Here is a 22,321-nt window from a genome sequence, read left to right as displayed (position 1 = left end):
TGCAGCAGGCAGCAAGCATTGTGCATTGAAACCATGTGACCTGAGACTTGGACTAAAAGGGACTTGTGAACATCTCTGGTAGTTATTACAGATTATATTCTCTGATTAGATGTGTGGAGTTACTTACCAGATCCCTGCTTACCAATAATGATGATGGGGTAATTAGGTGAGGCAGATGTTAAGCACAGCACTGATGAAGTCAACACAAGTTTTAAATTCAGGGCATTAAAACCTCATGACTCTAGTTGTATAGACACTTATTTTGTTTTGTTAGGACACACCGAATATGATGTGAGCTGCGAATCTACTCCTGGTGTCTGCAAACAAAGTTTAACTTGACTGTGTTGTACAGGTGAGTACAAAGGCATTTTAGTTTTCTCTGTCTTTTTATGTGTGTGTTATAATATTAGCATGTTTAGATACTGTGTATTTGTTCAGTAAAGAAGTAGTGAGAGATACACAGCAAAGACAATTAGGATACAATGGTCAGTGACTGTACAATGACTGTAAATATAAAATATAATTTCACTTGTTTAAGTTATTATTGTTATTGTTATGTTAGTAATTCATTGCAATATTGGAAACAGTCTTTGGCTCTGATCTATATATGTACAGTATTAATCACCATGGACAATTCATGTCCTTAATAATCCAGTGGGAATTGTATTTAGTTTATAACTGTACTGCCCAGTTCTGACCAGATGAGGTCACTGTGCGCCCAAGAGAAGAAATATTACGGCCTCATTCAGACTAAAAAGCCTGAGTCACTGTTTTGTTTTAACAATATGGGGAATTACTGCTATATTCTAGTTCAGCTTCTACTTCGTTCTATCAGGATGACAGCCTGTCCAAAAAGTTATTTATATTTTGTTCTCTTGCTTTGCTCCGTGTGTTTTTTTTTTTTCAGTTTGATGGCAGACCAGTAGTGTTGAGTTCAAACACTGACTGTATCTCTCTATTTGTTAGTTTCCGAGGGGGAAGCTTTTTACTATTTTTAGCCCTGGTCATTTGTAGCTTTTCTTTGCTGATAGACACAGTTGTCCCTTGCCACCAGCAACTGAGAGTGCCTTCATTTTACTGGAACCACCTGTTGTCTTCATGTTCTGACCAGGCATGTTTTAGTAGAGCTCAGTCCCCTCTGGGTCAGACAACCATGGTACATTCCCACAGGCTTAAAGACTTGTTTTTTGTGTTTCGTGGTCCTCTAAGGCCACAATTAGCCTCTTCACTGTGAGTGTGAGCTCCAGGGGATTTATCATGAGACTGAAGTTCTGCAGATATTAAGTGAACTGTGCGGCAGAAACTGTTTCCTGCACATGTAGCACATGTAGCGGTTTAATTGGGATTCTCAGATGCTGCAGCACACCTGTCTCCTCCTGTCTGTTATCTCATCCTCTAAAAACTGCATTTGTCCTTTTACACTAATAACTCAGGACTTGGGAACATAAATCCTTCACATCAACATTTAAATGTTCAACACATGGGAGCTATTATGCTTTAATCCACTCAGCGCTGAAAGCCGAAAGCCTCCCACAGCACAAATGTTTTAATTATCTCCCGAGGCGGAGACGAGGCCGGAGCCGCAAAGCTCGTCTTGCGTGTCATTGTTCTTAATGTCGCTCTTCTGTGGCACGTATCTTTGTTTACGTGTTGCTTTCTTTACAAAAATAACTTCTGGCATACGATCACCACAGGCTTACCGCTATAGTTTAGAGTTTATAAATATTTTGCAATGTTAAGGTTAAATGTAGTTTTTAATGGCTGAATAAATCTAAATTGACTAGAAAGAAAAACATGATTTAGCTTTTGATGCAGTCATCTTAAAACTTGCAGTTATTTTTTCCAACTCAAAAATCATATAGAGGTTTGTTGGTATTACAGGGCACATGATATTTAAGGTATTGGCTCTTTTTAGAAGATATGACGGCCGTAAGCTCCCATGGTTTAAAGTCTCCTTAGCTCTGATGTACTAAAGAGATCACAGTGTTCTTTAATAGAAGTTCTTAAACACCACCTGCTGTGCCGCAGTAGCCTTTAAACTATTCTCTGGAGTAATTCACAATTTGGCAATGAGTTGTTGTACTGTTGTACTCATTTTTATATCTTTATCTGCTTCCACGTCTTTATCTCGTCAGCTGCTCAATAGGCCTTGAATAGTGTGGATGTGATCTGTTCTGTATAATTCTGCGTGTTGCTTTGTGGGACCATAAAGCAGAAGTATGTGTGTGCATCTGTTGTGGATCTGAAATAGTTTCTCATCTTGTCCTTACAAAGGAATGAGGAGGGCTGCAGGGTCAGAGCAGAGAACTGGAGGGTCTGCAGGGGATAATTGGGGGTGGGTGTGTGTGGCTGGACAAGACTCGGTGAAGGAGAAAATAGACCATCCCATCTGTCTCAAAATCCGCCCTGCTGCTGACCCACACTCTGGAGGCTTTGATCAGCCTGTGGTCACATGATAAAGTCAAACCCTTAAAAAACCCCCAGGCTGCATGTCTGAGACCCAGTCATCTCTTGTGTGCAAGACACCGGCTGGTCTTGGTGTTCGTCCTGCTTCTCTTCCCTGAAAAGCCTCTGTGATACCATCATGTCAGACACTGAGGAAATTGTGGAAGAGTATGAGGAAGAGGAGGAGATTGAGGAAGAGGAGCAGAAGGATGACGAAGCAGAGAGGAAAGAGGAAAGCGAGCATGAAGAAGACTCTAAACCACGACCTAAGACTACATACGTGCCAAATATTGCTCCTCCAAAGCTCCCAGATGGCGAGAAGGTAGATTTTGATGATCTCCACCGCAAGAGGCTGGAAAAGGATTTCAATGACCTCCAGACGCTGATCGAGCTGCATTTCTCCAACCGTCAGAAGGAAGAGGAAGAGCTTGTAGCGCTGCGTAACCGCATTGAACGGCGTCGAGCCGACAGGGCTGAACAGCAACGTGTCCGTACAGAGCAGGAACGTGAACGCCAGACGCGGCTGGCTGAGGAGAGGGCGAGGCGAGAAGAAGAAGCAGCCAAACTGCGCGCTGAGGAGGAGGCCAAGAAGAAGAAGATATACACCAATAAGTCCTTCGGTGGCTACCTGCAGAAGGTGGACCAGAAGAAGGGCAAGAAGCTGACAGCACGAGAAGAGAAGAAGAAGGCCTTGTTGGAGCGCAGGAAGCCGCTCAACATCGACCACCTGAACCAGGAGAAGCTGGTGGAGAAGGCGCAGGACCTCTGGCAGTGGCTCCACCAGCTGCATGCAGAGAAGTTTGAACTCGCTGAAAAGCTCAAGAGGCAGAAGTATGACATCTATGTGCTCCGAAACCGAGTCAGCGACCACCAGAGGGGCTCCAAACCATCCAAGACCTCTCGTGGGGCCAAAGGCAAGTCCGGTTCCTGGAAGTGAGTTCCACTCCATGGCAGCTGCGTGGCCAAGTTGTTTCTGGACTATTTGGCTTTAATTTCCATGATGATTAATAAAAGCCCTGTGACGGATTGTGTAGATGGAGGGAAAGGTTTTTTAAGGGCTAATGGAAGTGAATCAAAAGAAGTACAACAATTTGAATGACATAATTATCTGTGTTTGTTCTAACTTTAAAACTTTAAATATTTGTTTCCAATAAATCATTTCAGTGTCTTTTAGAGTCTGGTGACATTATTTTAATGTAGTCTCAGTTAGCAGTGTCTCTGTTTCTTTTAAAGGCTGAAAAGCCTGACAGGTGATGCACAGCTGACTTTTTATGCATCTAATTTAGTCACAAAGCTCAGGACTAGTGGTCCAGTCCAACTACTCTGCAGTGTTTTTAGCGCAAACATCCACCTGTTGGCTGGACGGGAATCTGCAGAGGAATAGAAGAAGAAGGTTTGACGTCTGGAAGGTTTTTAACCTCAATCCACAAGTTCTTCAAACCGCTGATGTACAGATTTTCTATCTGACTAATCTTTAGGTTTTAAATTAATTTAAATTAGGGATGATTCTGATGATACATATAAACCCTATGAGAACGTGTCAGAGGTTGCACAAAAACTTCAGTTCTTGAGAATGAAGTCAAAAAAACTAGAAGAAGCTCCATGTCACTGCAAACTGTTAATGAACAGTTCAGGATTAGGTCAATGCAGAAACAAGAACAGGGTGTTTGAATTTGTTTTTTTTTCTTTTTTAATAAAGTAATCAGAAGAACAACTTTTCCAAATGAGTATCCAGTATCAGTTTAATAGCAAAGTCTTATATTTATATAATTATAATATATATTATATAAAATATATTTATATAACTTACATTTATAAGGACATGTTTTTAATCCATTATAAATAATATAATTCTGTATGACACGTGGTTTACAGAATGGATGGCTGGCAGTGAGTGTCAAGGTGTAAAGGGGTGAAATCTCCACTAGGTGGCACTAGAGCATCAGTTTGTAGCAAACAGTTTTTAATACATATGTTGCTGGAAAAGTGCCTTACACAACACAATGTTTACATCTGCAGTATATACAGTAACTTGGCTCTGGCTGTTTTCATAAAGGAGTTATCTGGAAAGCTTTTATATTCCAGTCTATGCAGTCTATATGTCAGTCTAACTCAGAGTGTATTATAAGTTAGTAATAGCACCAAGTCTTTCTCCGTGTATATAAAAATATCCCTCTATGTTCAGACAGGCTTTTTTAACGCACAGCAGGGAAAACACCCTCGTTATCAACAGTAAGTCAGTGAACTCTATTGAAACATGTCAGTCCAAGGTACAAGGAAAATTCTCTCCCCTGTGGTTTTTGATTGCCAGCAGTCTTGGACTGTCAGTGCCTCACCGCTGTTTTACGCCCATGGTCATGTCGAACCATTAAAGCCTTCCAGGCACCGCAGCACACCAACAGGTTACCATAGAGACCTATAGGCCGTTTATGTGATCAGGTCCCTATACCCTCCTGCAGCCTCAAACAAGTCGCATCCACCTGCTACCTCAGCTTAAAGGCGTGTGACATAGCAGCATCAGTCTCCTACCCATGTAGCACTGGGGAACACAATGTTCCCAAAGCTCTGCTGCTGGAAGTTAACTTGATGGGTTGTTGCTGGATTCAATAGCTTTCAGTTTATCTACCGCTGTTCCTGCTGTAGATGAACAGCAGGGGGCAGCAGCAGCAGCTACAGGGTCTTTAAAAAGGGTGTTGACTGCTCATTAGTACCCAACAGAGGTGTAACTGCTGCATGATTGACACTTCCTGGGCAACACTTTCCACTCTAACCAGTAACTTATTATCTGGTTCACTTACCCATAGAAAATTTGGATTGTAATTAGAGTGGCACTGATCTGCAGCAGTAGTTGTTTTGCATTTTAGGGAAGTTTATGACCACAGTTTCTAAAACTGCAAAAACATCCTGAAAATCTTATTGTCCTAACAGGATTTCAGATGCGTCTTCAAGATTTGACCCATGTGACACCTGACTTCTCGATTTTTATATATATTTTTTTTAATTTTTGAGAAAATTGATGTCTAGATTCCTGACAGTCTGTATTTTTAATGAAAGGATTGTTTGACGTCTGTCAGCAGTTATTTTCTCCTTTGCAGACATAACGTTATAAAACTATTTAGCAATTCATTTTGTTAGTTAAAACATGGGCTGGTGGAGACATGAATGGTGAATTTCAGCTGTTATTTATACAAAATTTCCTAATAATCATACAGAATAATTCATATAAGTGTGTGTCCTATGTAAAGGCCCCATATATAGGCATCTCTTGGATGTGTGTTCATATTCACCTGACAGAAATGCACATTGTATTAAATGTCATAGTATTCTCCGAACAACTTGGTTAATTTTTCTTAAGCAGGTCAGTAAAGCACAGAAACCTCTCGCTGCTTTTCCTTTTAGAGTAATCTGTCTGCAGCTTGTCGTTTAATGTATCTGCTGGAAAAAGGTCCAACATGTACAACTCTAACCAGAATATTACCAGGAGCTGCTGGACTCGACTGTCGATGTGTAATAAATGAAGCCCTGGAGGAATAAAACACTACAAGAGATGGATTTTATATGTCCATATGTCCGTGTGCCTCGCTGCATATTTAACTCTCTGTCGGGAGCCTGTTTAATGCTCTAGTGTCTTAATTATTAATGATTTTCCTTTAATGAGAATGAAATTAGATTATACCTGATGGTTGGGACCATGTAAGATAAAAACAATCTAGTTCTCCTGTTCTCCTGGCTTTGTGACAGAACAGAACACATTTTTATTATTAGTTATATTATAGATATTGGTTTCTCTCTTATGCAAAATGTTGTAACCTGCTGATGTAATTCTGTCACAGAAGAACAACAAAATAAAAACCCAACAAATCCTCATGCTGCTGGAGAAGCTGGAAATCTTCCAGGAGTTTTATTTTTAATGGAGTATTTTTATTCTGTAATATTAATTCTTTTAATTTAGGATCTGAATACTTCTTCTACCACTGAGTCAACTTGGCATATTTTTTCACTTCAGTTCACTGAAGTGGTTAATGCAGTACTTTTAATATTCATTAATTAGGCTGATAATTGGATACTCAGGTGTTAAGCATGATTTTACCCAGCAGGTGATTGTTGTCATGCAGCAGCAAATTCAATTAGGAGTAAATTCACCAGTTAATAAAGAATTAAAAACAATAAAACATTTATTTTTCAGATCTGACAGGTGTTTTTATGGGAAACAGTCTTCAGTATGTTGTATTAAGTGTGATAAACACACACACACACACACACAGAATGCAATGGGGGAAACCTGCTTAGAAAAATGTTTGCACTCTAACTCTCTAGACTTTCGCCTGTGGATAAATGAGTCTGCCCTGGAGACGCTGCTGTTTAGACTTATCTCCACCCTCCTCCAAATTGAGGTGGGAGTTGGCAGCAGCCAGAGGTATAAAAGAGATCTCGCCTATTCGACAGGGCATTAATCTCCGCACCTCCTCAGCACCTGCAGGTTTTCAAGCCCTGATCCCTCTGGCCGCATATAGATTTGATGTCACCGTGTATCACATCAGCACCTCATTGCAGCTCTTTGACAGTGAGTTCATGAGTACGTGGCTTTAGTGTCGCTCACTGCTGGAACATGGAGGTGAGAATAGCAACAGTGGACGCCACAGCTAATGATTAATTAAATGTTATTGATTGTTTTTGGGGTTTTTTTTGATAAATTCCATGTGTCCATGTTCCAAATGTCTCTGGAGCTCACAAGTGACTTTTTGATCCAACAGGTCAGTTTTCTAGAGTTGTGTAATTAAAATAACATACGAGCTGCGTTATTCATGAAAAGCCCTGCCCCTGTCCTTAACACGTCACATCTCAACATCAGACAGTATCTTCAGTTTCAGTTTTTCAGTTTCCCAAGAAAAACTCTACACGTGAAGACATCTGTCCATCATCTACCACCCCTCCCTCTTTGTCCATAGTTGTCTCTATTCACACCTGAATCACAAAGTTGGTGAAATAGTTGAAGTTGAAATGCTGAGACTAGACAGTGCTAATCCCTCCAATCTCTTAGATCCTGTTCCTGTTTAATAATAGCAGTGATGTGAGACATGCAGATGTGCCCAACAGTAGGATGACACACTTCTGTAGAGTACACAGGGCCTGTGAGTGAGTCATCTTGAGTGTGTGTGAGTGTGTGTGTGTGTGTGTGTGTGTGTGTTTTCTTCTTGTATTGTCATGTATCAGGGTGAAACACTAAAAATATAAAACCGTCCAGTTACCTAACAGCTTTGTGGCGTGGGCGCCCATGGCTCAAAGCCATGACTCATCAGTGGAGTGTAGGAGCTCAGGCTGTTCATTCATGGAAACACTGCTCAGATACAATGCTGTCATCACACGTCTGGTTTCTGACACTGAGACTTGGGGATGTTGTGTTGCTGGAACATAGTGGGTCTTTGTGGGGACAAGCAATTTATTCATCAGGGAAAACACTGAATACTAGTTTCTGTTTGGACAATTATTAGAACAGTACTCTATGATAGTGACTATGGTAAACAACAATAACAACCACTGCGCTTTGTCACTTCACCTTTATGCGTGTAGTCTTTAGTATTCAGTGGCATCGGTGGAGTCTTGTTGAAATTCAAACAGTGTGTATTTTAGTGCTGCGATAAAGAGTCTGGCCTCGTGAGATAGAGGATGTCATTGCACGCCGATTTGTGAGCATAGGACTGATTAAACATTCACAACAGAGCAGTGTTTGTTTGCATGCACTAGTTGTTTGTTTAGTCAGTGGAAAAAATCTGATGTCTCTGTATTCATGTGTTTTTTTTTTTTTTCCCCTGTACGAGTTGGGGAACCTGTTCGTTGTGGTCTGCGGGTATGAGTTGCTGTACTGCTGGATGAACCATACCTGTGATGGAATGAGCAGCCTCTGACAAACGGCCACAATTAGATTCAAGCTCACGTCCTCCACTGTGTCCTCTCTGTCTGTCGGGTGATTCATGGCTCCACCTCTGCTCACCATGTAAATCAGCAGAGCCTGAAGTGGCCTGATAGCACAGAACCTTCTCCTCCCAGCCTGTTATTAGCATGTCTTCCTGCCACTGCAGCAGCGCTGATGATAGTGCCACTGCTCACACCTGTTGCAGCCGCAGTGAAGCCTTTTGTTTCCCATCTTACTGGCACCCCTGATGTCTTAATTGCCGTTTTCAGACTAATTTTGAAACGATGCTTAAAATAACTTGAGTTCAGAGCTCACAGTCCTGACGCCAGATCACAGGGTCGGACTTTAAAAGTCCCCGATTCCAGCTCTGAACTGGGACAGACTGACTGGTTTCCAGTGCTCTGCATGTTAGAAGCACATATTCACCAGCTCATAGTTTCTGATAATATCTGAGGCAGTTTTAATTAGTGTGGCTGTGGATAAGTTTGTGTGTGATGGTTGAATGTTTGAACTTTCTGGTTATGACCATGAGGTCTGCTGATCTCAGGGAGCGTTCTTGATTAAATAAAGATTAACTTTATGTCTCAGTCACACAGTTAAAATAATTCAAACTGGTTGCTGTAAATAAACCAACAGGATTGTTAAGTTATCTGGAATATTTTTGTGGTTTTATGTTTAATACATTTTGAAAATGAGAGTACAGCGTAATGGATTTCAGAACCAGCAGCTGCTTTTACTCTGCTGCTCTGTCTCTTTGTTTCTTTTGCACTTAAAAGCTTTTTGTTATTGTCAAAATACTGTTGTCAAGTACAACGCTCGTCTTTCAGCAGCGCACATTGTTCTGAATGCCTGAAGTCAAACATTCACACTTTAGGTTACAGAAGTTTCACTGCTGCTCTAAATATGAATCGACGTCGTCGTCATTCATGAGTTGGGCTTTTCTGTCAAAACCAATCAATTGGAGGAAGAGTAATGAGAGAGGATTCCTGTGCTCTTACCCGTGGGGAAAAACATCTATTTTTAGCCACTTTCATCAATACTCTCCCCCTGCACGTTGCCTCTGTCTGCTGCTGCATAAAGCCAGCTGCTGATGGTGATAGCCTTGACACCTGGCAGCTTCAGACGCTCTCACTTTCGTTCTCTTCTTTGATTCTTGCTTGAACATGTTGTACTGAAAAGAGGCACGGAGGGGGCTTTATTCTGACCGTTACATCCTGCTCGGACTGAAACTGGACTTTTTCCTGTCTCCAAAGACAAACATGCACGAGAACAGGAGACGTCACCAAAACACAATCAAAATTTGGATCAAATAACAGTGTTAAACACACTGCTCTCAACTCTTGAGCTTTGTTCAGCCTCTGTGCTAAGACAAAGACAGAAAGGACTGTGAATGTCGGAGCAGGTTGGAGTTCCTGTCAGACAGAGAAATCATTAAACAACCATGAGGCTACGTCCGACTCTGAACAGATGTTCCAGGGGTGGCAGGGGGCTTTACATTCACCCCATGAAGATGAGCTGTCAGAGAAGGATCGAGCTCTCAGGGCATTTGAATTGAAAAATAGCATGTGTCTGCGTTTTGTAATAATGCTTCTCATGTCTGTGATTGAATCATATCTAATAATATAATCAAATATCATTTGCATATTTGCTGGATATCTTACACACTATAAATGTGACATTCAGGTCCACATGCTGGAGAGCCATGAATTCTTTTAATGGAAACACTGAAGGCCATAAAAACGCCCATTAGGCTGTAATGGGTGGTGGTGTTACATAACTGTCTGCCCATTTACCCCTTTAACTGTAATTGTTCTTAGAATAGAAACACCCCCCACTTTCTCAACATTAATGAGTTGACCTTTGACCCTCTGTATCCAAAGTGCCAGAGAAAATCTGAACCTGAAGTGTCATTGTCTGGGGAAAAACAAGCACAGATGTAAATTGATTTATTCTTAATTTATTCAAAGATTTGATGTGGGGAATAGGCTACTGAATGTTTTTTTTATTATTATATTAGCAGTACTAAGACTCTTTGATAAGGCATTGGTGACTGATTAAAGATCTTCCATCAGTCAAAACAAGATATGTCTTCACAGAGTAGAAGCTGAAAGAACCTCTCGTCTTCATGTTGTCTCTTCCTTGTTGACATTTTGAATCTGGGATAGATGATTCCCCCCAATGACTAATCCTGCAGGTGCACTGCTGATGCTATAGCCACAAGGCCAGTGCAGTCTTTTCCTAACTCTTTACAGAGCTGTGGTGTTAAATACCCAGCACAAATAAGCATTCAGGAAATGACAGAGCTTTAATTACATGCAGCACCACGTGGGGCTATTAGCCCTTGCTAACTAAAGCTACAACTCCACTCTAAATATGGGTTTGGCGTTCAGAGGATGGGCAGCTTTTATTGCCAAGGAAACTAATGCGACGCCCACCTTTTGTCTGTTTCTATCATGGATCAAAAGGCAGTTGTGCTGCGTGTCACAGAGCTCGAGAGATCAAAATGTTCTCTTCATGTTTCACCATCAAAAAGATGCGTGACGAGAAAGAGGATCTCATCTGTCTGGAAGGGATTTTATTTCATCTTAAAGGTCTTAAAGCAAAAACTCAGGCCCTTGTATTTCTCAGTGGAGGGGTTTGTCTAGTGTGTTTTTGTTTGTTAGCAGTGGCTGAAGGAGGCAGAATAGTGCCAGCTGAGACAAATGAGAGAATGGCCCCTGGTACACTTTTACCCCACTTAGAAATGCAGTTATTTGTAAAGACTATAACACGAGACGCTGCGCAGCATTTGTGGAAAAAGCTAACAAGTAATCATGGGTAATTGTTCCATTATAACTGGAGACAGCCCCTTCTTCTTCACCACTTTCTGGAAAGTGAAAAGTTATTATTGTCTTGACAGCACTTGAGAAACCACTTACAATGGGCCGTGTCTGACAACAGTCAAATAAAAACGCAGCACAAACCAGCCGTGTGTGTGTGTGTGTGTGTGTGTGACAGAGCTGTAATTAAACTGAGCTGTTTAATGGTAATTTGCCTGTTGGAGATAGGTGTGTAGATTTGGAAAGGTGGCTCACTGTCAGCACTCACAGGCTGAATGTGAACTTTTTACCAGCTTCAACTGATGAGTGCTATAAAATATGTGTGTTACAGTTATAAACTTCCCAAATATCAGGAACCTTGAAGGGGACGTACCCAGAAACACATGGACATGACAAATTATCTTCAATGTCTTCAGCAATTTGCTGAAAATGTGAATCCTGCTTTCCCAGACAAACAGAGACGCATGCTGTGACCGTTCCTTTTTATTTATTTTGATAAAATACATATGAAACAGATACAATAAATTATATCCCAAATGTTTACTTGAAATTGTTACAAAAGTTATCACAAACTGTACACGTCATGACAGTACTTCCAGTTGTTCTTGCTCAATACAGATTCAACCAAAGTGCAAACAGTTACCGCTCGAAGCTCTAAACTCCTAAACATGGACTGTGGTGATAAGGTAGAGGTGGCTTCGGTGGGTCTCCAGTTTAACTAAATGTCCACAACTATTACAGAACGTGTATTAATGTCACTCAACTACAAGTGTGAGCTGTTGAAATCATCACCAAACAATAGAAATACATTGTGATGCCTCTGTTTTCGTAAAGTTACGACAATTTCTTAATTTCACTTTTCAATATATACAAACAGTGCCAATGACAAATATATATATATATATATATATATATTCAAATGTTAACACAAAGTTTGAAATACTACAGTTCCATTACTTTTTCCTCAATAAGTGTGTTTTTTTGTTTTTTTCAAGTGGTGACAGACATGCTACAAATAAAAATCTTTCTTATTCATGTTAATGGCAGCACGGGGGGAAAGCGTCATATGCATGTGCAAGTAAGTTAACAGTACACAGCCTTTTTCTATTTGCTATGTTGGTTTCTTATTAGCTTTTTATTACTTACATATGAGGACAAGCTGAGTCGGTGTTCTGTGTCATATGTGTTTCATATGGCTTTATGTGAAAGTATGTTATACTTAATATTTTCTGATGTTTGAGTGTGTGTGTGTGTGTGTGTGTGTGTGTGTGTGTGTAATTTCTTTCATGGATGATTTGTCCCTGAATTTGTGATCGGTGAGAAAAAGGTTTGGCTTTTTTTTTTTTCTACCGCGTATTTAAACAGAGACACAGATATTCTAACTGTTGCTATCAGATTGTATCAGCTGCACTTAACTTCACAAGTGGGATGAAAATGTCTCCAGCTGACTTTTTAATGTGAATTGTTGAGAACTGAGAACCTGATGGGTGCTAAACATGTCCCAGGAAGGTTCTGCATCCTCATGACTCTGCTCTTATGTACAGATTCTTTTTTTTAAAAAATCCAAATATTATAAATAGTATAAGGAAAAAAAATCAGTCTGTTGTACCATTACACTGTTTAGCTGCTTAACACACATACTTGTACACAGGTTAGATTGATGCTTATGGTTTTTATTTTCACATTTTAACATTGCAGGAAAAAGGACTAACCAGTGTGTTTGGTGAATATAACACTCTCAGATCAGCTGTAAGAGTTTGGCTGCTGCTGTTGGAGTGTGGTAAATGTCACTTGATCCATTTGAGTGTGACAGAGCTGCTAACATTAGCCAAAATCCTGATCCAGGACCATTCGGGGCTGCCTGCCTCAAAGTGGGTTGGTAAAAGAGTGAGAGTAAGTGACTTAGCATGATGTTTGCAGCTAATGTTAGAGCACAAACTGCTTCATCCATTACACTTTTGGTCTTTTGGTATTAAAAGCATAAAAACATCACAGAGTCATAAAGGAAGTCTCAAAGTAAACGATTTGTCAAATACAATCCAGTGTTCATGAACGTTATTTCACTCTTTAGTTGCAATGAGCCGCGTTGAGGAACGTTTGCAGAGTAAACAATTTCATTTTATTTATTCAATTCATAAGGAATAATCATGATCTGACTAATTACTGACTAACACTGCTAGTTCAGTTTGTAATTAGGTGCCTGAAATTGATCTGGTGTGTAGAAAAATAAATGTGAACTGGTCCATCCAGGTTTTGGGAAACAAATTTGTATTTAACATAATTTCAAACCCTGTTTGATTTGACCGTGTGTCACATACTGTGTGTTTGCTACATGTATCTGCTACGGTTTCTCTACGTCTGACTTCTAATATCTGCAGGTGACAGATAATGGCCTGTGTGAGAGCAATGACTGAGGAGTTTTCGGAGGTTTACACAGCCCTTGTAGACGCTTAATTACCTGCATTACTTTTTTTTTTTTTTTTTTTAAATCAGCCAAATGTTTTCATGGCACTGACCAGCATAGTCCATTAACTTTGTGTCTTTTCAAGGTAAAACGCTAACTCACCAAACGGCTCTAGGGCCAAAAAATGTTGCTTTACAATGTTGGAAATGGTTGATAGAAGTGAATTACTGACTCGAAATGTTTGGCAAACAAGGCCTTTGTGAGAATTTTAAAGCAGGTGCCTGAAAAAGTCTTAGATAGATAGTGCTGTGCATAGCCACTTCTGAGGAACATGAAGAACTTGAGTTCAAATGAATCAATAGAAAGTATTTTAGTACAACCTTGTTTTCATAAACATACAAAAAACAAACAAACAATGGAATAAGTTCAGTTTTCATACAACATGCTCACAAGACACTCGTAGCAACACGTCTCAGCAACTCTAACGTCTGTTTTCTTACAGGGGTGGTGTTATCGCTCTACCTGGGATCATCAGGGTGTCTGTGGAGGTTTTGGTGAAGGACAAGAGCCTTGACTCTCAAAGCTTGCTGCTCTTCCAGGCCACTGCAAGGTAAAATATTAAACAGATGCCTTTATAGAGGTCTGCCATCCATTTCTGGTAACTGAGCAGGTATTTTTCCAGTCCTGAGGATACACTGCACTGTGATCATAGACAAATACTTATATTGGTAACTTAGATTGCACAAGCAGCTTATGGCATCAAGCATGACCAGATCCAAGTTTAACGTGAGGGGCATTTTCCCCTTGAAGAAAAAATAATAATAATAATAATAATATGTCTCAACTTTTTTGCTGTCCATGTTTATGCTTGGTAGGGCCCAAATAATTGTACTTTACCAAAATAAACTACATACATGCACTAAAACTATATATGTGGCCTAGTCCGAACAGATTCTTTAAATTTCTGTGTGTGTGTTTTGGTGTGGCACATTAGAGCACCAGTCTCCTGCTTCTCTGTTGGTCAGGGCAGGTTTGTTGTCCTCGGCAGATGTACCTGTACTGTCACTCACTGTTATTTTCCCACAGCAAGAATATTCTGCCTGTTGCAAAGTCACTTTGAGTTATAAAAGTGATCACGATGCTGATGCTTTGAGTTTACACAGATATATTTGTGCCTATGATCACAGTTTTCAGCAAAGCAAAAAGTAGTTCAATCACTGAAAAAGGGTAATCACCTGTATTTTCCTATTCGTCAGGTAGGGAGTGGGTGTGGCAAAAGAGGAAAAAACATTGATAGCATGTAAAATACCTTTTGACAAAGCTAGGCTAGCTGTTTCCACAGCAAAACACATTTGCTAATTGTGTAACTGTGTAATCTTCTCGTGTGGCTTTGGGTTAGGCACCTATTCGATTTGCCGAAAGCCTAAACTAGCTCACCAAGCCCACAGAGAAATGCATAGTCGGACTACTAAAAACTGTACATCATGTCTCTGTGCATCAACATTTGTTTTGTTTTCCTGAAGCTAGTGGACAAGGATAGCTCAGAAATACAACAGCTTGCAGCTTCCCTCAACATTTTAAAACTGCAAATGCAAAATAATGTTTGCGCCGTCAATTAAAAATGTACTTAAAGGGTTTTCATCTAAATGTTTACTTTTAGTATAGATTTTTCATCTGATTTAATAAAACAAAGACAGATAGGTTGATTTTTCTTTTTAAATAAGAAAACTTAATGAGCAACAACATATAACATGTAATCTGCATATGGAAATGATGGGAAAAGGTAAAGTCAACTAGACAAGGCTGAGATTATAAATATAGCACAGCGTCTGCTCTGATTATTGTGGCATCAGACTGAGGTAATAACAGAAGATTGTACCTCTCCCAGAGCGTGCCAGTGGGTGATGGGCTTCCTCGGGTAAGCCAACATTTCGTTCCAGTGATCTCGTCCCAGCCCCTGAGCATCTGGCCCAGTGCGACACACACCGATCACCTCGTTGTGTCCGACCCTGTAAGTAGTAAAACAGACATCAACACACATCAACACACACTCCTGCTAGTGCTGGAACGGATACAGAAATAAACACTAGACTGAAAAAAGAAACTCCTGATTTTTAGATGAAATAAGAGTCTTGAAGAGAAACGAGAAGTCCAGAAAACTAACTGACCTCATTTCTGTTTAAAGAGCTCGACTCAGTTTGAAAACTATTGTTGCAGGTTAGTTAGCAGGTAGAGCATGGACTGCACTGGCTGCTTCACTCACCGATCATAATCCATCACCATGATGGACAAACTGACTTGTTCCACGTTCTCTGGTGGAATGTCGAAGATGATGGCCTCGTTGTACACGGGATTGAGCGTGCTCTTCTTGGTCGTTGTTTTTCTTTTCTTTAACCTCCGCCCGTCACATATCAAGTAAACCTTGACATATGGATCTGAAAGAGGTTATTTGTACATGTGTTGACTTCATAGTTAAAACTAAAAACAAATGCTAAGGGAAAAGCTGTTGAGTATCTCCTGAATGTTTTTAACTCTCAGGTGTGTAAACTATTTCCCTTTTGATGGTTAAGGTGTGTATTGCTCTACTCTGACAGGAGCTAAAACTTTATAATTTATTCCCACTATGGCTTTTCCTCCCCATTTCCATTCTAAGTGGCCACCTGCTGTCTCATTTCACCCAGGTTTGAGCTTTTGATGTTAGCCACATCATATTTGCTGTCTGGTTACCTGAAGAGCCTGTGATGTCCATGGCTTTGAGGTTTCTGCATTTGATGACTGTCAGGGTCATTCTCCCTGCTGTGGGGAGGTAGCACAACGAGTACATGATCTCTCCCAGGTCAACGCTCTCCTGGAGGACAGAAAGGAACATAGTAATTACATTTACCACTTTCTGTGCATGAAGAGTAAAGCGGCCTGTAAACAAAGACTGGTTGTATTTTGACAGCAGTTTATTAGCACAGCATGAGAGACTGGTCCTTCAATGCAGCATTGGCACCGAGGCTTACATCATAACTGGTCTGTCTGCTAGTCGCACGTTTCTAACTAGTTGTAATGGATGTGTTTTAGCCACACTAGTTGCAGGCTGAAGGGATGCTGGTGTCAACTGGTCCACAAGCTTTGCCCAAAGAGAAGTGGGTCAAGAACTGCTGGATGGTTTGGTCTGAGATTATGTACGAACATTCATGGTCAGCAGAGAAAAATCCTTCTTAGGTTCAATTCCCCTGAACTTTAAGTTGATATTTTGGCTTTTAGTGAAACAGGTTTTAGATGGATCTTCATGATATGTGGCTCAGATATCACTTTGGTCCTTAAGATGAACTGCAATAGCATTGATTTCCTCTAGAGCAGTGTTCAGTTTAACATTTGATTTGTCCAGAAACATTGCTTTATTTATTACACCTGCAAAACCGAAGTCATTACTGTGAGCCTCATCAGCCGAGGTACAGCAGCTGAAACGTATGTTCTTCAGGCAGCAGCTGAGCTGAAGCTATCTCATAATAATTAAATGTTGAGGTGTTGTGTTTGTCTTTCCTGATGTTCAGTATGGCAGAGTATCTAGGATGCTGTGTAATTGGCGTGTTTACATTTGTGCTCTAGAAATGTAGAAAACTGGGACTTTAGATAGGAATCAAATGTATCACTGAATAGAAAGAGGATTTTCCAGCAGTGGCATTATCCATTTCTGCCCACAAGGTTTTGGAAACTCTTATACACACACACACACACCACACACACTCTTTAAGAATTATACATTCAACACTTTATAAGCAGGGCTACAGAATGGCTCAGACGATGCAGTACTCTGCTGACTAACTTGTTTAACAAGATGTTTAAATGTTTTTTAAATGTTTCACCACTAACTCAAGCTGAAAATCCAAAAGAATCCACGTAAATATTATTTACTGTGCATTAGAACACATCATATGGAAGCAGCAGCCTATTCTGGCAAAATATACAAAAATGAGTATTTTTCTCCTGCAGAGGCTGTTGAGGTAACTGTGATATCTGACAATGTAGGAGTGAAATGCATTCTGGGCTAAATAACCATGACTTTAGATTTTTTTTTTAGAGTTCATATGAGGACATACTATTCACACAATTTTAAACATGTACACCCTGTTTGTTTAAATTTTTCTCTGTTGACTTATTTACGTCCTTAGAAAACTCAGCAGTATCTGGAAAACATGTGTGGGCGTGTGGCTTATAAATTTATTTCCCAAAGTATTTTTAATGATGCATCTGCCCGTTTTATGGAACAATGTAGATAGAAGTCATTCAGTGCAAGTTTAGACTTTGCTAAAAACATAAGTTCCCATGAATTGTATGTTTTGTCCTATGTGATATCACAGAACCCTGGTGAGTCCTTCCATGGCAGTAATGTGTAATAAGTGAGGATTTGGCAGCGTGTTAGTGTGAACGCCAACTCACCGTAGTTGCTGCGTGAATATCCTTCCACACAACCGCCTCCCTGGAAAGATCAGAGAGTTCAAAGAGATTGTCCACCACCACCTCGCCAATCATGTCGTGGCTGGTGAAGCGGTCAAAGTCGTAGACACTGAAGTGCAGCTTGCGGGTGCACAGCTCATCATAGGTCACGGGGAAAGAGAAGGTCTCGTCAAACATGGGGTTCAGATTCTTGCGATGGACACGCGTCTGGAACTTCTTCTTCCTGTCTGGCAGCAGGTAGATCTTGACATACGGGTCTGAGGTGCCTGTGAAGTCTTTGGCAGGCAGGTCCAGGGCCTTGAGGATTCTCACCACCAAAGCCTGCTCCTCGTGGTCATAACGCAGCGAGAAGCTCAACTTTCCGCAAGTCTCCACGGGCTCTTTGGCCTCGTCCTCAGAGTCCACAGACTTCTGCTTGTAAAGTTCGGGTTTTATTCTTCCGATGCTCACTGTGGATGACTGGCGGAGAGGCACAGTGTCCATGCTGAAGTCAACGCTGGTGACATTCTTCTGACGAGGCAGGTGGCGCCGGAATGAATTGTGCCTGTTGGACAGGTAGAGGGCATCTGGTAAATGTCTCAGGTGTCAGCGTTATGTATGACGGGCTTTGTTATGATGGGCCCTAATGGTTTATCAGGAAAAAACTGCTTCTTAAGAGCATGTTGCATAATAATTCAGTAATGTGTGTCTGCTTCTGGTACATGTTTTGACATATTAGTGCTGTTAGAGTAGCTCAGAAATGCTGCTTGGTTTACTCCTCAGATAGAAAGTACAACAATTAGTATAGAAGCATTTTATAGATATGAAATAGAAATAGTTTAAAATGACCTTGCAAATTATATGATGATAAAAATTCAGCATGTTGCTCTTTTTTTTTTTTTTTTTGCTGTTTGCAGCTGGTTTCATCCTGAAAGCACAGACATATTTTCTTTCTTCTTGTCACTGCTCTCCATTGTTTTGGAAACTTGAAATCAGATTTCCAGCTTTCACAGGTGAGCTGTTACACAAATTACCTGAACGCTGCAAATTTGTGTAAAGTTGACATCTTTTGAGAAAGCCATGGCTGTGTTTGACTCTGCAGTCTTGTCACCTAGCAACTGGCCTTCCTCCTTTCTGGCAGTAAGACACTCTCAGTCATCTGACAGCCGCCGTACAAATCATACGGCACAAGGAAGCACAGCAGAAAATGAAATACTACAGTGAAAGTACTATAAACATCATTGATGGCTGAGTGCTGTCTAAGAGCAAGTACAAACCCTTAGGGATAAGGGAAAAGTTGCCTGAAATCCAAGAAGAGACAGTGAAAACTAATTGATCATATATTAGCAGTAAGTATTTGCTTTTACTCCTCATGTTTTGTTGTGTTGTCAACTTTTAATCCTCTTTCAACACTTAGTTTGTGTAGATGGGAACAAATCACGCTGGGATTTATCTTAAGTCCAAAAATAACACCTTAAATTAATCTATAATCATGACCTAATGTTCAGAGCCAAGACTTCACTACAGTCCATGTTTGAAAGTTGAATAATAAATATTTGGGGGTTTTTGGACTGGACATTGGCCTGGTCTAAAAATGATTTTAGGTCTTTAGGAAATTGTGGCATTTTATAAACACAGAGATGAATTGATGAAAAAAATAATCTTTAGTTGCAGATATTTTGGTTAATGCAGCAAATAAAAAAAGTAATTATTTGCTCATAGATTTAAAAAAAAAAAAGACTTTTCACAGACAGTACTATAAACTATAGGGTGTTAGTCATTCCTCCCAAACCAGGATTTGACTTTGGACTGTATTGGGGTTTTAACTAGGACTTTATTGCTTGTTGAAGGTGTGTTTGACTTTTTTTCCAATAGAAGTGTCAAAGAAAATCAGTGAAAATTAGAAATCACTTTGAAGAATAGGTAGAAGTGTTGCTAAAGTGGCAGCTCCATGTCTGGTGGGTGTATAATTAATTTGTCTCAATATAATTTAATTAACAAGGCTAATGACAGACCAAAGCAAGTGTCAGTAACGGCTCACACTGAGAAAGTGTGAGCAACTGGGTGCTTTTGACTGGCGTGTCTCACCAGAACCCAACCTTCCACCGTGACAGCTCCCACCCCACAGCACTGCTAATTATGGATGTTCTAGTTTGAACACAGTGCTAGAAAACAAAGAGAAGCAAGAGCTGATTGTTTAATTACTGGGGTTGTTTCCCACCGTTACCATAGCAGCTTGACTCACGCGTACAAAGTGATTATAGGCTTTGAATTGAAGTGAGGGGATATGCAGCAGCCTTGACTGATGCATCTGCACGAGGTGATTTTTTAAAATTTTATTTACTCAGACAGAAGAAGAGAACACCATTCAGCATGTACAGTGGTGTTTCAAGGTCACTGGCCAGTCTCTGCACTACATGTGCCAAACCACCTTGACAACGAACTGTCAGGATAGTTTTTGCATTGTGCCGGCATCAGTTTTGTGTTTTCCTATTGTTGCCTGAGTAGGCAAAACAAACCAAAGTAGTTTGAAAATACTGTAATTATGAGCATTAGATACATGAGTATAAATAGCTTATTGTTATTTCTTTGGTGCATGGGGAGACAGGGAGGGGCTGCAGCTGCAGTGGGTTTGTGTAGAGTACCTGGAGGAGGAGGTTGGCTCGGTGGTCTGCCTCTGGATTTTAGCCTGCTGGCTCAGCTTCTCCTTCAGGGCCGTTTGCACCTCAGCGGGAATGTCTGGAGACGTCTGGCTGATCTTCATGGCCGCCTCCAGGATCTTCACAGAACTGCGTCCGTTCACCTTCACTTCTGGTGGGTTCTTCTTCTCCACCTCTGCCGCTTTACACTTTGTGACCCCTGGGGAGCTGGGTGGAGGTGCCTCAGGGAAAGCCACATGGAGGCCATTTTCAGCATGGGCTGAGAGAGCCTTGCTCCTCCAAAGGGGCCAGCACAGCTTCCAAAAGACAAAGAGAGAGACTACCAACAGGGCGAGGCCACAGAAACCCACGACCACAGCAAGGAGACTGATAGAGATGTCTACATGTAACCACGGAGAGACCAGTAGAGGAGGACAGAGATGGAGAGACATAAAAAGGAAGAGAGAAGCAAGCAAGGCACAAAATATGACAGACAAACATGCAAGGGACAAAGAGAAAAAAGGAGAGAAAGCAAGCTGTAAGAAAAAGGGGGCAGCATATGCACCTGTTTGATAAAGGAGCCACAGCATCAAGAGAATCACATGTTCAGAGTCTGAAGAGAAAAAGGCGTTTGGTGCTACCATCTGCTCCAGAACATTTTCTGCTCTTCGTGGTATAAATAAAAAGTTTGCACTATGAATCAGATGCATGGAAGCTCAATGCGGCATATCCATGCAGCTAAATTCACCAAACTGACGCTGAAAGGAAAAGAAAAACGAGAGAAAGGAAGCTGATCGTTTCCTTCACTTCACTCTATTTGCACCTGTTGCTGGACTGAGCTGCAGCAAAATGCGTAACAGGTAGAGAATCACTTTCACTGCAGGTCGACACATTAAATCACACTGAACTAAGCGATGCAATAAAGTTTGATCAATTGAGACGTGGAGTGTAGGTTCACTGCGCGATGTCTTTATTTCAAGGGAACAGAGGAAAGTGATTAATTGAGGGAATTAGTGAAAGAAAATAGACTTTATTCTATTTACCTGCGTGTCCTTTACCTGGTATGCTGCTTTCCAAGGGGAAAATATCCGAACATTTCTCCCGGTCTAAGTTCCCCGTGAGACAAAGTTCCGTAATGATTTGGAGAGCCCTTTGGCACAAGGTGATGCTGTCCTCCGTCCGGACACTCATGTCTCTCCTGTTAAGCCATTGCACGCCGGAGGAACCGGGAGGGCGTCGGTTCATTTGTGCAGCTTTTATGCGCCGCAGAGCGCAGCCTGTCCGCGGGAGACAGCAGGAAAACGCGCTGCGTCCTGATCCATGTCCAGCGCGCAACGAGGAGCGACTGACCAGACGCGCTCTCTGCGTTTGAATAACAGGCGACGGGGTGCTGGAGACCAACCCTCGCTGCGTCCAATCGCTATGCGCATCAGTTCACTAATGACTGCTGTTGGTGGGTGACAGTGAATTGGATCACTCTTTCTAATAATGACTGGAGTGCGCACCCTTGAGGGACAGGTGACCCTGTCTGTGTCCCCGCCTTAGGTCCAACACATGCTGGCTCTTGGGCTGTAGTCCTCCCACCACCACCAGGTCTTTGTCCTCTGTGACCCAGGGATAGAAAAATGTGTGATAGATGAACGGATGCAGAAATAGAAGTCACTTCACGTCCTTC

The 22,321-nt window shown here is 41.1% G+C and overlaps 3 protein-coding genes across 3 annotated transcripts in view; 2 read left to right on the top strand and 1 right to left on the bottom strand.

Moving 5' to 3' along the window:
• The window catches only part of LOC113141862 (liprin-beta-1-like), a 68,420-nt gene that overhangs the window by 145 nt on the left and 45,954 nt on the right, over positions 1-22,321 (top strand). Inside the window, exons 2-4 of the mRNA XM_026326465.2 lie at positions 275-352; positions 14,085-14,192; positions 15,471-15,593. The gene's annotated coding sequence lies outside the window, so the exon portion shown is untranslated. The remainder of the gene's footprint in view (positions 1-274; positions 353-14,084; positions 14,193-15,470; positions 15,594-22,321) is intronic.
• Positions 2,503-3,495, top strand: tnnt2c (troponin T2c, cardiac). Its single transcript, XM_033325041.1, has one exon. It carries the CDS (start codon positions 2,585-2,587, stop codon positions 3,380-3,382), a length of 798 nt encoding a protein of 265 aa, XP_033180932.1. The 5' UTR covers positions 2,503-2,584; the 3' UTR covers positions 3,383-3,495.
• On the bottom strand, positions 14,114-21,891 carry syt10 (synaptotagmin X). Its single transcript, XM_026326467.1, has 7 exons — positions 21,690-21,891; positions 20,653-21,046; positions 18,011-18,572; positions 16,310-16,430; positions 15,846-16,017; positions 15,462-15,591; positions 14,114-14,185 (listed from the first exon to the last, which is right to left on the bottom strand). Exons 1-7 carry the CDS (start codon positions 21,889-21,891, stop codon positions 14,114-14,116), a joined length of 1,653 nt encoding a protein of 550 aa, XP_026182252.1.

This window comes from Mastacembelus armatus, chromosome 23, assembly GCF_900324485.2.
Source record: "Mastacembelus armatus chromosome 23, fMasArm1.2, whole genome shotgun sequence".
NCBI classification, from domain to species: Eukaryota; Metazoa; Chordata; class Actinopteri; order Synbranchiformes; family Mastacembelidae; genus Mastacembelus; species Mastacembelus armatus.
This window is presented reverse-complemented; position numbering and strand designations above follow the sequence as displayed.

Excerpts from the sequence above, each read along its gene's own strand:
- tnnt2c (XM_033325041.1), top strand. The coding sequence starts at position 2,585 with ATGTCAGACACTGAGGAAATTGTGGAAGAGTATGAGGAAGAGGAGGAG.
- syt10 (XM_026326467.1), bottom strand. The coding sequence starts at position 21,891 with ATGAACCGACGCCCTCCCGGTTCCTCCGGCGTGCAATGGCTTAACAGG. Across the intron at positions 18,573-20,652 it reads GAGCCAACCTCCTCCTCCAG|GCACAATTCATTCCGGCGCC; the intron begins GTACTCTACACA and ends CCTGTCCAACAG. Across the intron at positions 15,592-15,845 it reads ATGGTGATGGATTATGATCG|GGTCGGACACAACGAGGTGA; the intron begins GTGAGTGAAGCA and ends TACTACTTACAG.